At 40.9% G+C, this 16464-nt stretch overlaps 1 protein-coding gene across 3 annotated transcripts in view; it reads right to left on the bottom strand.

The window, feature by feature from the left end:
* TNR (tenascin R) overlaps positions 1-16464 on the bottom strand; it is an 835808-nt gene that overhangs the window by 205609 nt on the left and 613735 nt on the right. For all 3 annotated transcript variants that reach the window (XM_077453200.1, XM_077453202.1, XM_077453201.1), the window contains one exon: positions 9768-9883. In XM_077453200.1, coding sequence (XP_077309326.1) covers positions 9768-9883 — 116 coding nt within the window. The remainder of the gene's footprint in view (positions 1-9767; positions 9884-16464) is intronic.

Below are 16464 nucleotides of genomic sequence, written 5' to 3'. Positions count from 1 at the left end.
CAAAAAAAAAAATTCAATGGGCTCAACATGCCCCTCAGCAATTTCCTTGGGGTGTCTACTTTCCAAAATGGGGTCATTTGGGGGGGTTTGTACTGCCCTGCCATTTTAGCACCTCAAGAAATGAGATAGGCAGTCATAAATTAAAAGCTGTGTAAATTCCAGAAAATGTACTCTAGTTTGTAGACGCTCTAACTTTTGCGCAAACCAATAAATATACACTTATTGACATTTTTTTTACTAACGACATGTGGCTGAATACATTTTGCACTAAATGTAGGACTAAAATTGAGCTTATTCGATTTTTCTTATAACAAAAACTAGAAAATATATTTTTTTCCTCGAAATTTTCGGTCTTTTTCCATTTATATCGCAAAAAAAAAAAAAAAGCAGAGGCAATCAAATACCATTGAAGGAAAGCTCTATTTGTGGGAAGAAAAGGACGCAAATTTCGTTTGGGTACAACATTGCATGACCGCGCAATTACCAGTTAAAGCAGTGCAGTGCGAAATTGTAAAAAGACCTCTGGTCCTTAGGCTGACAATTGGTCCGGGGCTGAAGTGGTTAAATAATTAATAGTCTTTTAGGAAAAGGGTAAGGTATTTTATACTTTATACATGCTTTAAGGTGCAAGCTTACCTTTATATCAGTTTTGCTTATTTGCAGTGCCTCTTTAATTTTGGTTACTGTTGATTCAATTTGTTTGTGTGTTTTGGGGCCCAGCCCACATTTACAGATAAAATTGTAGATTTTCATGGGCGAGCTGTAAACCCATAGAGCACATGCATGCCATGTACTAAACAAAATAGCCCTTAGAACCAAACTAAATTTATTACAAGTGGGATTCATGTATGATGCAGCTTGCTGTTACGTTGTTGCTCTTCCATGCAAGTATACACATCTAAAGGTATTCCAGGGAGGCTTCTTTTTTTGTACAACTCTACGGTATATGCAAGACTCTCTGAGGTTGATTTACTAAAACTGGAGAGTGCAAAATCTGGTGCAGCTGTGCATGGTAGCCAATCAGCTTCTAACTTCAGCTTGTTCAATTAAGCTTTGACAAAAAATTCTGGAAGTTGATTGGTTTGGATGCAGAGTTGCACTCTCCAGTTTTAGTAAATCAATCCCTATGTGTCTATTAAAAGCTTTATCAAGCAGATCATTTTTCAACTAAGACCCCTGATGACCCCAGTACAACACTTAAGGCTGGGTTCACACCGAGGAACGGAGTAGCTCACAGCAGGGGGTTCAGTGCATCTCTATTCACTGTTTCAGGTCCGATTTCAGCCCAAAAATAGACTGAAATAGACTGGAAAACACACAGGACTCCTGCTCTCGAGATGTGTGTACCCAGCCTAAAGTGAAGGTTTACTCTAGAATTATTCAATGAACATTAAATAGCTATATAACACATGGACTTTGATAAGTGCATGGCATTTTGTTTAACTTCTGTCCACGCTCTGACTGTCCAGCAGTTGGCACTGAAAACCTACCAACAACACCATGCAAGTAATGATGTTCCTCAACATATGTTTTTGATTGTAACCCCTGACTGGGAAACACTTCCTCTGTGCTCTGATGCTGTCAAAGGTGCAGATAACATGAGGAGGGTTGAGTAAAATCATGGGTTACATGGTGTCAATTGTAAATGCCCGGAAGATTCCAGGGCTGATTGATGGACATTTATCAAGATACCGTACATGTGTTTTATGGCTGTTTAACACTCACAGAGTAATTCTATAGTAAATTTCATTTTAACCACTTGACCTCTGAAAGATATACCCCCTTCATTACCAGACCATTTTGCAATTTTTTTTCCCACAAATAATAGAGCTTTCTTTTGGTGGTATTTGATCACCATTGCGTTTTTATTTTTTGCGCTATAAACAAAAAAAGAATGACAATTTTGAAAAGAAAAAAAATATATTTTTTACTTCCTGCTATTAAAATAATCACACATATGCAGAAGTAAAAACGGCAGAAATGTCCCCAGTATCTGCCATTGAATCGAAAATTGATTGGGTTACGTGAACGTTATAGCATCTACAAACTATGGAATATTTTTAAATGGAATTTTTATTTATTTATCTATATTTTTTTATACCAATAATGGCGACAATCAGCGACTTATAGTGGGACTGCAATATTGCGGTGGACATTCTGACACTAACTGACACTTTTGACACTGCGGGAACTAATGACACTACTATAAAGCTTGGTACACAATATGAGTGCTGGGTTGAACAAAAAAAACCTGTCAGCTCCGGTCAGAGCTGCTGTACTAACTATCCGAAGTTAGTACATTAATCTCCCCTGCTGAGTTGTTGTGTACTGATAGGGGGACGGCCCCCCTGCAAGAACATTCCAATCAGTGCTCTCTGCCATTGGCTGAGAGTGCTGATCAGGAGACGGTTGGCTGCTGGTTTTCCAACATGTTTGTCCAACAGTAATGATTAAGCGCACTTGAAGTGTATGAAACGCATCTACCAGCTCTCTCTTTTTTTGTCAACACTTGGGATGTTCTGAATAAAAGAATTTTGATCGATTACGGAGTGCAGCCATTTCTTCTATTACTAACAGAACAACAGGCTGGTTTCTGTTGGACAGGGTGCCATGCACGTGGGCTGAATTTTCAATAAAAACTTGTCTACCCAACATTTGGCCTGTGTGTACGGGGCTTAATACAGTGATCAAAAAAATATGCACTGTTACTGTACTAATGACACTGGCTAGGAAGGGGTTAAACATCGGGGGCGATCAAAGGGTTAACTGTGTACCTAGCCAGTGTTTTTGTGTACACAGCGTGGTGCTTTCACTAAGTCAAGAGACCAATTCTAGACTTTGCTTTGCAGAGACACATGACCGTCCCTTCCCCCCTGTCAAAACTGAGATTAAAAAAACACAATAACAAATAGCAGTGCAGGTCACAGTATGGGAAACACAGAACACAATGCAAGTTCACCAAATAGTCTTTTGAGCCAATGAAGCTCCTTGTGCCCATACCCTGAACTCTGCACTCCAGCCCTCCATGTGACTGTTTGGCCATGCTGTAAGCCTCGTTGTGGATCGCGACCGAATCCCAGAAGTGCACTGTGGACCGGCAAGCCAACAGTACAGAGGAATAGAGCTATTTTCCATCTAGACTGCAGAGATCACTTATGGCTAACACTTGACTCCCCTGCGCTGGACAATCATGTCTTTACATGTGAGTGTTTTAATGCTAACTTGCTATTAAATGTTAACAGTCTAAGAGGCACCTGTCTTTTTCTCCAAAACTGAGATAAGCCTTGTTTTATCTAGGCATATCTCAGTTCTCTGTGTTTTGCTGGAGGATACAGAGTCCCCAGGACCCACAGATCAGCCCTTCTGCAGTGGACGCACACCCCCTGCAGGAGGAAATGCAGACTCACGTATATACAGGGCTTTTTTTCTCAGAGAATAGGTGCAGGAACTCAACCATGCCCGCCACATGCACATACCTGCGAAATGGCATCAAATAGTAGCTCTTCCCTCTGCATACAAACCCCTCTCTCCACTGTCCTCATCTTCTCCCCCCTCCGTAGCCTCCCTGGCGGTTTTCTTGAGTCTGGCTTGGGGTGAGATTCAGTACCATAAGTGGTATTCCCGAGCCAGGGTTACTTACCTTGTCCCCTGGATTCAGCGATGTCTCCCCACTGTGATCAGCGAGCCACCATGTCTCGCTCGATCTGTCACAGTGCCGAGCTCCGTTCCCTGCGAGCCTTGCGACGCATGGGGACGGAGTTCGGCGCCAAATTCTAACAGTAAAAAACAGAGTATAGATACAGTATACTGTAATCTTACAGATTACAGTACTGTATCAAATAATTACACATCCCCTTTGTCCCTAGTGGTTTGTCCAGTGTCCTGCATGCAGTTTTATATTATAAATACTATTCTTTATGCCAGGAAACTGGAGATTGTCCATAGCAACCAAAAAATGTCAGTTTACATCAAAAGTGCCTTTAGACGAGTTAGAAAACAACGATAATAAATTAGAATCACTCGCAGAATTGAGTGATAGTGATTTGTGGGGAAATTCATTATCAAACACTAAAAGTAATGACAGCGATAATTCTGCAACTCAGCACATTTCAGTGTTTTTGATTTGATTACATTATTGAATAATTTTTATTATTGTTATATTATTATTTGTTATAATTACTTATAGTTATTTATTATAATATATATATATATATATATATATATATATATATATATATATATATATATATATATATATATATATATATATATAATATATATATATATATATATATATATATATATATATATATATATATATTATAATTTATGATTTCGTATTCCAAATTTTATCATACCCTATTAGATTCTTGTTTGGATGGATTTAAGTGAATTATTTCTAAGAATTACAGGCCTACAATATAAAACGCCAAATTTCCATGCAAAATAATGCTACCGCTTTCAGCACCTAAAATCTGAAATAATCATATCGCCAGGGAGGTTAAAAGCTCCACCATCTGTCATATGTCTTACCTTTGTTGCAGTGGTGTTGCCACCAAAAAAAAAAATTGTTTAAAATTCTTAAAAATAAATAAATAAATAAATAATTGGAAAAAAAATGTTTTACTCACCTCTAAATACCTGTTGCTAGGGGGTCCCTCGTAGTCTGCCTTCTTCCTAGCCCGGGCTGGTGACATCACTTCCCCTCGGGCCGCACAGTCATCTGGGACCTGCCGCTCGCACATGCGCAGTGGGTGCACGGCTGTGAAGGATGCGAGGAACGAGGGGGGGCTTCGTTCCCCCGCACTGCTGGACCCTGGGACAGCTAAGTGTCCAATTATTAAAAGTCAGCAGCTGCAGTATTTGCAGCTGCTGACTTAAAATTTTTTTTTTTAGGGGCACCCCACTTTAAGCTGAAACACCTATCCAGCTATAGTACCTCCCAGCATACTATACTATACTACAGTCACTTGCAAGGGAGATCATGCAGCAGGAGCATCAACAACTGACGGTCACCAGGGAAAAAATGGAGATTACAGAGGGTGCAGCCTACCACGCACCCTCTCCTGCCCATGACTGCAATGAACCCTGGGCATCTGTTCTGTATCTCCCTTGTCCCTGTCCGGCAATCAGTGGGATCTGTGCAGGAGATCTGACCTGTGGGAGCTACTGGGAGATAAGCTATCACTTGTAAATGCAGAAGCTGGAATTCAGTGTTACCAAGTGATAGTGGTGAGCAGGAAGCAGAAATTCTGAGCCAGAGGTGGTGGAACTGAGTTCCCCCTAGTTCCTGCTGAAAAAAAGCCCTGCATATATATACGTGATTCTAACCACAGCTGCTGACCTGTAAGCCCTTGTACACACAGTCGGAGGTTCCGATGGAATGTGTCCTATCGGACTGTTTTGTTGGATAATCCGACTGTGTCTGGTCTCCGTCGGACTGTTTCCATCGGAGTATCCGACGGACCAAGTTTTCCAACTTGTCCGTAAAATTTTCAGACAAAATGCTCCGATCGGACATACTCCGATCATGTGTAGCCTACTCCAATGGACAAAGTGGCACGCATACTCAGATCAAATTCCTAGACCAAAGCTATTGGCTACTAGCCTGAATGTAGTCCCGTCGTAACGAAATAACGTCATCACACTATGTACAATCGGATTTTCCGACAACTTTGTCCGACCGTGTGTATGCAACAGTTTCGGACAAAATCCGTCGGACAAAATCCAATGGATTTGGTTGTCAGAATGTCCGACCGTGTGTATAAGGGCTAGTAGTAAAAGTGCTATAGGGCAATCAGTAAGTAAAGAATAACATTAGGAACAAGCAAATGTGAAAGGTTTTATATTGGCTACATAAAAACACTTTATTTGCTTTAATAAATATTCAAGCAGTTCAGGAGTGTTAAAAGCGCCTTTATATTTGTTTGCAAAAACAACTTCTGTCCTGTTTCCAGCTTGTAGATTGATTGTAATATATGTGACTTTATTTCTGCGAACCATGCATGCCAATCAATTCAAGCAGTAAACTGGCATTCCTTTTTATGGCTGTTCTTTTCAGCCTGTTGCTTATACAACATCTGCAGATTATACCAGGGATGATCAGTCACCTCTCTGCCTGACATAATTGAGAGCTTAATATCCCGCCATGTATCAGCTCTACGCAGGGCCCAGGAAAACAGCAACACAAGCTCCTTATCTTGCCTCCATCCTCTATATTTTCCATTATTGCTGATGGCTTCTCCATTCAGTTGGTCAGCGAAGCATGCAGCTTATGAGCATCCAGTGACATCAAATCATTCACCAGAACGTGACGATTCTTTCGCAGTAGCAAACAAAGGCTTGATCTATTCCATCCTTGTCCGAGGTTCCTTGTCTGGAGGAGAGGTGATCTTTCGCCCACACACTTCTCATCCCATCAAACGCCATTGATAACCACTTCTAAAAAGATCTTTTCTTTCTCATCAAAGGCGACTGACATAAGCTCAATCACACATGTCATGACTTTCAAAGATCTTTTTAAGTCTTGTCACATGGAGGCAGACAAGGACACAGCCTTCCGCTATAGCTAGATGAACACAGCAGCTCTCAGACAGGTAAAAAAAGAACTGAAATAACATTTGGCCTAAGCCCAGTTTAACAGCCCTGCAACTGCCGCCACCCAGGGACATCTGGGGTTGCGTTAAGGAGAAATTTATCAGCACTTTTAAATGTCTGCCATTGACAGGCCATTAGCACCAGTTTGTATTTAGTGTAATGAAGTAGCGAAGGGGGAAGAAAAAAAAAGGTCTTTACTGGAAACAAAATGACTTACAAAATGTTTATTGCTAACATTAATTTTATGGTGCATGGCTGTAAAAAAAATTATCTTAGGGGAAATTAAGCCTAAGAAAAAAAAAAAAGAGTCATATCGCCAGTCAGGGAGTGCAATGATCTCCTGGCTGAGGTAACGCAGGACTGTAAAGAAAAATGACAGCTATGTTTTTAATCAGCGTGTGAAGCGACTCTGCTGCGTAAGAAGTAAGGTGAGTTCAGGAGACTGAATAATAAATAGAAATCACTTTCACTTTTGGAAACTTGTGCTGCTGTTGCTAAGTAATTAATAGTGGTAAGTCATTAGTTCTGGAACTTTGTATCTTCGTCTCTGTAGTGGCAGAAAACTACTAAAGCCATAAATAAACTCCTGAGCTGTATCAGTGAATGGACACTGCAGGCTCATTTCCTACCTGTAGCATCCATTTGTTGGAAATGTTTATTACTCACAGTTAATGTAGATTCTGAGGAAATAAATAAATTGTTTTGATTCTATATATGACGCCAACTGAACAGCATTTGTGCGTGTTAAAGCAAGTAAAGCTATAGCCTCCAATTAACCAATTGCTTACTGGGCACCTAAACCCCCCTCCTGCCCAGACCAATTTTCAGCTTTTAGCGTTGTCACTCTTTGAATGACGATTGCTTGGTCATGCTACACTGTACCCAGATGAAATTTTTATTTTTTGGTGGTATTTGATCAACTCTGGGGTTTTTATTTTTTGTTAAAAAAATCAAAGAAGACAGATTAAAAAAAATATATATACAAAACCGTTTTATATTTTGTTAATACATTTTGCAAACAGGCAATTTTTCTCCTTCATTGATGTACGCTGATAAGGCTACACTGATGGGCACTGATAGGCTGCACTGATGGACACTGATTGGCTGCACTGATGGGCACTGTTGGGCACTAATAGGCAACACTGGTGGGCACTGAGGTGGCACTAGTGGGCACTGATAGGTGGCACTGGTGGGCACTGATGGGTGGCACTGATGGGCAGCACTGAAGGACATTGATAGGTGGCACTGAAGGGCACTAATAGGTGGCACTCGTATCATATCTGCAGTCTCTGACCATCTCTTGTATCATGTCTGCAGTCTCGGACCATCTCCTGTGCTATGGCTGCAGTCTCTAAACATCTTCTGTATCATGTCTGCATTTTCTGGCCATCTCCTGTACTATGTCTGCAGTCTCTGACCATCTCTTCTATCATAACTGCAGTCTCTGACCATCTCTTGTATGATTTCTGCAGTCTCTGACCATCTCTTGTATCATGTCTGCAGTCTCTGACCATCTCTTGTATCATGTCTGCAGTCTCTGACCATCTCCTGTATCATGTCTGCAGTCTCTGACCATCTCCTGTACTATGTCTGCAGTCTCTGACCATCTTCTGTATCATGTCTGCAGTCTCTGACCATCTCTTTTATCATGTCTGCAGTCTCTGACTATCTCTTGTATCGTGTATGCCGTCTCTGACCATCTCTTGTATCATGTCTGCAGTCTCTGACTATCTCTTGTATGGTGTCTTCCGTCTCTGACCATCTCGTACTATGTCTGCAGTCTCTGCCCATCTTCTGTATCATGTCTGCAGTCTCTGACCATCTCCTGTACTATGTCTGGGGGTTCTTTCTTTCAGACTCTCTAACAGAAACCCTCTCTGTGTGCATCAGAGAGACTCCCCTCCAAGCCCTCTCTGTGTGCACTCTTCCTGTATTTTCTTTATTGTTAAAAGATCAAGGGAGGATCCCAGGGTAACGAAGACTTCTTAGGGGAGCATCTCTGTGAGTCGTTGCCATAAAAACATTTATAAAGGGGGGGAGTTGGTAAGATCATTACGCCCATGTGAGGGAGCCAGAAATATTTCTGCACCCAGGTGTCTGTGACCCTAGGATTGGCCCTGTTCCTGTGATGGGGGGGGGGGGGGGAGTTGCAACAATGCTGCACTGCTTCTGATTTCAAAGCATGGTTGCCAGGGCTATGCCTGCTTGAACTACAGTGAGATGAAAAAATGTTGAGGGAGGCGTGGCTATCAGTATTGTCTCTGATGATTCATAGCAATCAGCACTTGGCCATTCCCAATCCTGCCAACTGTTTTTCAATTGCCAGTTTTGCCTCTGTTGCTGAAATCTTCCCATTATGAGCTGAAGTGTGGGCAGCATGTGAGACATGAATGAAGAAGGATTACACTCAGTCATGGAAGAAAAAGGAAGTTTTTGCTTACTTTACAAGGCTTGTGCATCACAAATAAACTACATTTGGTCAGTGACGGCCCATCCATGCAGGGCGCAGGGACACCGCCCCTACTAATCTATGTGTCCAGCTCCTAATCCACATGTAGTATAGTATATACTGGGCAACTGCTGCATAATCCATATTGTAATTTATTGTTAATAAAAATGACCATTCCATTTCAGTCTGCAGTGCTGTAATGTTCTGTAAAAGTATATATGGCAACCTGGAGTTGACCTGTATACAGAATGCCTTAAAACATTTATTTTCCTTCTTGCGTAAAGAACGCCACGCTAAAATACAAGTCAGATCTTGTAATACATTCCTGTTTTGCATACAATAATTCTTTCAAATTATTACCTAGGATATATCACAAATACATATATTTGATGCCAACCTACCAAATTAGATGGAACTCCTGGCAGACATATAAACTGACAAACCATGATGGGAATATTGGGTTGATTTACTAAAACCAGAGAGTGCAACATTTGGTGCAGCTCTGCATAGAAACCAAATCAGCTTCCAGTTTTTTCTTTGCCGGAGCTTACACGAACAAGCTGAAGTTTGAGGCTGATTGGCTACCATGCACAGCTGCTCCAGATTGTGCATTCTCCACTTTTAGTAAATCAACCCCATTGTGTCCACAGTATATTGCTTTTTCTATAATATGCACAAACATATGTACAGTGGATAGTGTGTAAAGCAGCTGTTTACATACCTTTGGGGTGAAGCTAATTTCCCAGCCATCAATGGGAAAAAGAGGAGGCTCCCACTGCACCTCTACTGAGGTCTGAGTCACATTTTTAAACTGCAGTCCTTTGGGTGGAGAAATATCTAAAAAATGCAATATAAATTTTAATAGATGAAAAATTAATTAAAAAAAACAAAACGCGTTAAACAGATGAATATGAACCAAGGTGGCATTTACAAAATGTGATGATTTTGAAGGATAGTTTCTGTCTGCCTTTATGAAAATTCTTGATTCGAGCAGCACAGATTATGTTGAATTACCTATCAAAGATATATATTGAGGATTAATGAAAGTAGGAGTTATCATACTCTCCATAGTATCCAATCAGAGAATGCTTCATATCCATTGAGAAAATGCAAAGCAGTCTCTGAATGGTATCTATGCTGAACAGCTGACTTCCTGTGTTTAGAATTAAGCAGGATAATCACTTGACATGGGACTAATGGGAACCACTGGAGTAGTGATGTCTACTTGAGGGATTTCCAGCTTCCAGGGGCATCGGCCAGGTATGGTATATGGTATAAGCTGAACCAATGTATCTTTGTAAGAATGTCCATACCTAGAATTTTTCTTTAGGCTATTCCAGTATGACAGACCTTTGTGTGCACACATGGGATGACATCACCCCCTTACAGATCACTCAAGTGGCCAAAAACACGTCACTAGGAAGTAGCCCGGGGAGAAGATAACAGGAACTGGTGAGGGATGTAACCGCTACACTGCTGGAAGTTGGAAGTGAGTATTTTTGGAAGTTTAGTTCCATTCTAAGATAGATTTGGCACCTTTTGGGGGGTACCTGGTTTTGACAGTTACCCGTTCCCACTTCTGGAGTTAATTCGGCCCCCCTTCTCCTTCCCCTGCAGCAGGTCCAATCAGAGAGTGCAGCGCACTTCGCACATGCACAGTAGGGAACCGGCTATGAAGCTGCAAGGCTTCCCTAAGTGGAGATGGCGGGGGCAGCCCCTGATAGCCAATTGAAAAAGACACCGCTCAGATGAAGACACCACTGGATTCCTGCACAGGTAAGTGTCCTAATATTAAAAGTCAGCAGCTACAGTATTTGTAGCTGCTGACTTTAAATTTTTTCTACAGGAGATTTTAATAATTCTGTATGCCGACAAAAAATGACATTGGATTCTTGGCAATGGTTGTCATTTTCCTGCAGGAAAGCACCTACAGTTATTTTGAAGATCTAATCACTAGACAGCAGTCAGCATGACTTAATGTGAAAATGTTCTTATCAATTTGGGTTGTCTACAAGCCGCTATTTTGCAGCACATGCTAAGACATGAAACGTTCGATCACTGGTTCAGGAGAAACTTTCCCTATCAAGCAATATATATATTCTGGTACAAAGAATGTCATTTATGTAATTTCTTTACTTTGACATCTTCTCTATAATATGTGGGCTGTACAACCCATGTGAAGCGTATAAGGCTTGCTGAGCATTTTTGTGGGAGCAAGAATTCTGCTGCCTCTCACCCAGCCAATGCTTTAAATCGTTTTTCCACTACCAATAAGGGGGGATATGTCATCCTTCTCCATTCGTGGCACTTAAACTGGTTCTTTATCCTCTGGAGGTGATGATCTGTACAAGGCTTCTAGGCTTCTGGAGCAGGAGTTTTTTTTGTATTCATAAACTCTGCTCCAGAATGCCTTTAGGGCTTAATTACAGATGAAACGTAAATCTACAGATTAAATAACTATTCATAGTCTGACATTATTTACTGTCCTTCTTTATAAAAAGGAAAAAGTTGCACTATTATATAGGGTTAAAACCTGAATAAACCTTACGTTAATAATGATAATGTTCATAAACACAAATTAATAAATCGGAAAAAGAAATTGAATAAATAACAATATAGATGCATGCATAGAAAGTCCACGTGAGGTGATCTAAATGAATAAAAGTCGCATAATAAACGCAAAAATATTTGTGTACAAAGTCTGCATGAAGTAATCTGTAAATCCAATCCAAAGGTGAAATGGGATTAGAAAAAATATGGGAAAATATTCAAGATGATCCACCACTACTGAAGGGAACTTGGGAAAACCTTTTTGCTTGGAGTATGCACCGGAAGAATTAAAAATGAAATGACATGATAGACAGGACCTCCTATTAGAAGCGAAGTCGGCAGCGCCTGCAGTTATAACACTCCGTGGGGTCTAGGATGAGTCCAGAATGCTGATCCCACCAAGATCCAGGCATACTCCTCACTCCAGAAAGGGGCCTTCCGTCCGCTGTGCTCAGAGGGTGGAGTTACACGTTGACGTCATCACGCCCCACGTGACCCCGGAAGTGTGGGTGTTCGCTTGTATTTTTATTGCCGGCAAATCTTACATTTTACATTTTTTTATGCTACATTGGATTCATTTTGAACAAATAAATGAACTGTGTTTAAATTATAACACACTATTGGAGGTCTTCTTTATTTTCCTACACGCCATGCTCCTGTCTGGGAGATCGTGTCTCTGAGCACAGCTGATGGAAGGCCCCTTTCTGGAGTGAGGAGTACGCCTAGATCTTGGTGGGATAGGCATTCTGGACTCATCCTAGACCCCGCAGAGGGTTATATCTGCAGGCAATGCCAGACTTTTACATTTCAACTCTTATTTTACAAAGCAAATTTAAACCTATTAGTATGGACTGGGGCAAATTTCGTTTGAGATATCTTAATAGACAGAACCCTATTTATGGACTACAGACCTCATCCAACAATCAAAAAATAAAATACATACAAATATATAGAAAAAATATGTTTTAATAAGTATGTCTTGATGTGTTGATTTTGTATGGAGGTGGACTCAACATTACACCAACAAGGAAATTCATACTTATATCGCCTATTTATTATACTCGCATATTTAGTACAATTTTAAGGCGTTCGATTCTTATGATACTGAGGTTGATTTACCAAAGCTAGAGAGTGAAAAATCTGGGGCAGCTGTGCATAGTAGCCAATCAGCTTCTAATTTTCATCTGGTTCAATTAAGCTTCGACAAAATAACATGGAATCTGATTAGCTTTTATGCAGAGCTGCACCAGATTTTGTACACTCCAGTTTTAGTAAATCAACCTCACAGTGTCCTGCTTTCTTGACTTGTAAAGGTATAATAAGCGTAGATATTGGAGAGATTTAAAGATTTACTCTAAAACCACTTTGGTAAGCTTTCAAATCTATTTTTGGCCTTTATATGTGGAGTCCATTCCTCCATGAAGTATCAATATTTAATGAACATAGTTTTCCACTACAATATGTTTGTCAATCAGAAGCAATAGAAGTTTGAGTTTATGTACAACAATACAATAGAAGATGTACTTTGGTGGATTTACTGATACATAATATTGAACAATATATACTGTATATACCATCCCCCTGTGTATATTTTAAATTACAGAGTACATGCTTTTAAAGTTTTCAATGGGAAAAAAAAAATTCTAAGGGGATTTAACGCCAGTCTTTTTTTCTACTTTCCTTATATTTGTATGTATTTTTGGAATATATCATTGTTGATTGAACACTATTGGCCACTACAAAATATGTCCCATCTGAAGCAATAGAAGTTGGAGTTTATGAACAACAATACAGTAGAAGATGTACTTTGGTGGATTTATTGATACCTAATATTGAACAACATATCCCCCCCCCCCCGTGCAAATTTTAATTTACCTAGTACATGTTTTTAAAGTTTTCTATGGAAAAAAACAGATCCCAATGGGATTTAACTCCAGGTATTGTCTTTTTACCTTATATTTGTATGTATTTTTTATTTTTTTTTGATTGTTGAATGAAGGAAATAGAAGTTCAAAATCTGGGTCCTTATTAGGATTTCATAATTTCCCTTATTTATGAAAACTAAATCAAAAAGGCACAGCTGATGTCACATCACCCATCTGTATATATTTTTGGAAGTATCATTGTTTATTGAACACTATTGGCCACTACAATATGTTTCCCATGTGAAGCAATACAGGCTGGAGTTTATATACTACAATACAGTAAAAGATGTACTTTAGTGGATTAATTGATGCATAATATTGAACTATATATACACCCATCCCCCCATGTAAAATTACCCAGTACATGCTTTTAAAGTTTTCTATGAAAAAAATAAAAATTTTCCACAGGATTTAACCGCAGTCTTTTTATTTTTTCCTTATTTTTTTGAATGAGGTCCATAGAAGTTCAAAATCAGGGTCCTTTTAAGGATTTAATAATTTTCCTTTTTTTTTTTAAATAAAAGCAAAAGCAAAAAGGCAAAGCTGGTGTCACATCAACCATCTCAGTTCCTGCTGTTATTTTTCTTCTAGTGCATGTTATAAAGGGAAAACTGACCCTTTGATTTGCTGCTACAGGCCATTTGTTCCCCCAGAATCAGGATTCTATAGATGAGTCTCACTAACACTGAAACCATGGTAGTGCTATGATAATCAGTTCTTTGAGTTCAGCAGAACCTTGGTTATCTCTGCTTATGAAGTTAGAGCAAAGTTAGATAATTGAAAACCTGAAGGATCAAAGTTATGGTTAAGTGTAGAAAGAATGGACTGAAAGGGCTTAATGTTTTGAGGCCCGTCAGTGTGGGCATGTGGCTGCCCCCCCCCCCCCTTCCCGCATAGATAGTTAAAAAAAAAAAGAGGTGTGGTCTCTTTAAATAAAATAAAAAAAAGAGAGAAAACAGGGTCAGGTGACGCCGCAGTACTGCAGGACTGTCACGACTTCCGGGAATGTTCTAGAGGGTCACATGACCCATTAGAACATTCCAGAAAGGGGCTCATTATATAAAGGTGGCCCAATGGGAATTTCCTCACCAATTGGTCAGAGTCAGAAACAAGCTCAGAGGGGCTGTGTCACTAGAGCTGCTGCTGACATGGCCATAAAGACTCTTATGAGATGTGTGCTGAATCGGGCCGGGGACATCGGTGGAGAGGAATGGCTGCGGCGGTGCCTAGAGATGGGTGGAACGGAAGAAGGACAGCGAGGGCACATACAAGAAGAGGCCCTTTGGAAGCCATTAGAGGTACCTAGCAGCCGTCCAAGCAGGCCAGTGACTCGCAGCCCTCAAACCCACCGTCAGAAGCAGCGTGGCCCGCTGTCTCAGCCACATACCTCTCTGGGGGTAGAAGAAGCCACTTTGGTGCTGCTGGAAGAGGCGAACCAGCCTTAGGGAAAAAAGGAGGAGGAGATCATTATACCCTATGCTGCCCAGGAGCAGAGGGAGGCGGACCACTAGAGCAGCATCCACTAGGGTGGCTGAGGAGGAGGCAATTTCAGCAGGAATAATTATTCAACATATCCCGCCCAGTGCTAGTCTGCGCAGGCAAGTAATTCCAGTCACAGTGATCAAGAAATACCTATTGTGACCACTAGAGGCTTTAGTGAGCAACACCTACATAACTCAACACAGGCTAATGTAGCGCCGGCTCGTGAAGAGCACGCGCTACGTGTTTTTGAAATTTAACGTTACACCTAAACTGCAGTTTGGTTTGGGTATGATTATTCCAAATTTTGACCTCAGCATCAGTCCGACTGGACTATAGGGTGTTCGGCGTGGCCATAAGAGGCGCTGTCTCTTATGGTAGGCATGGAAACACAGTCTGGTTGGGTGCTTTAAGGTTACTTAAAGACAGCCCAGTGGGAGTGTCACTCTTGCTGTGCCTTATGGGTGAGGGTACTTAAGATGCAGATGTCAGGATGTCACGTGGTTCGGGGTTTCTGGTCCAGAAGTATGTGCTGACTCCATGGTCCTGGTCCTCCTGACCAGCTCCCAGGATGCCTATGGCCTGGAGTGCGGATCCACCCGACTTTACTTCTCGGGGCTGGCTAGCCTGAGGCAAGGAAACTAAGGAAAGGATTCGAAGGTGGTCCGGTGCCGTCTCAAGTTGTGGAGAGGCCCAGCAACTTCGTAGTTATCCAAGGGAGGACTTTTCAGAAGAAGACCACGCAAGGGTTGGCTTCTTAGCAAGAGCCTGGTAAAGCTGAAGGACCTAAGTGAATCCTATCTTGTGCAGTATCGCTGGACCGGCTGAAAGATACTGGTACCACACGAGTTTTCTACAAGTTTTTCCAGTTTCCTATTCATGTTCTACAGCAAAGTCTGTGGCAGAGACTTGTTCCTGACTCAAGCACCCTGTTGGCTGCTAGGCCTTGTGAGAGAAAGACTATCCAACTAGAGTGAAGATCCAGCTGTGAATGGCTATACTCTGGATTTTATTCAAAGTAAGAAAGTTCTTTATTACTGACTTTGACACCAAGAGTACCTGGACTTTTCACCTAACCCTCTGAGCCTATACTGAGAGACTGTTGTTAACTAAGTTTTTGCAAATAAAACCCCTTTAAGCGGAGCTGTCATCAGTCTCTATAGTTTCTGGGCCATCTACCACGGGAAACATCTAAACGCAAATCGAGGTGAAGAAGGCAACGGTAAGCCCATTAAAACCAGCCACTCCTTCAGGAGACAGTGCTACACTAACACACCAGCAACATCTAGTGGTCAGGGTGAGTTATCACAAGTGTTAAATAATATAATGGAATCCATTACAGTTTATGCTGATAGCATTAATACACCTGGTAATGAGGATAGCAATTATGCAAACGTATGGCTTAATGATTGAATGAATAGATTTATTAACGTGGCAAATGCTAACAGTGCTAAATCTTAGTTG

Source organism: Lithobates pipiens, unplaced genomic scaffold (genome assembly GCF_037356315.1).
Source record: "Lithobates pipiens isolate NorthernLeopardFrog02 unplaced genomic scaffold, aLitPip1_a1.2 Scaffold_23, whole genome shotgun sequence".
NCBI lineage: Eukaryota > Metazoa > Chordata > Amphibia > Anura > Ranidae > Lithobates > Lithobates pipiens.
This window is presented reverse-complemented; position numbering and strand designations above follow the sequence as displayed.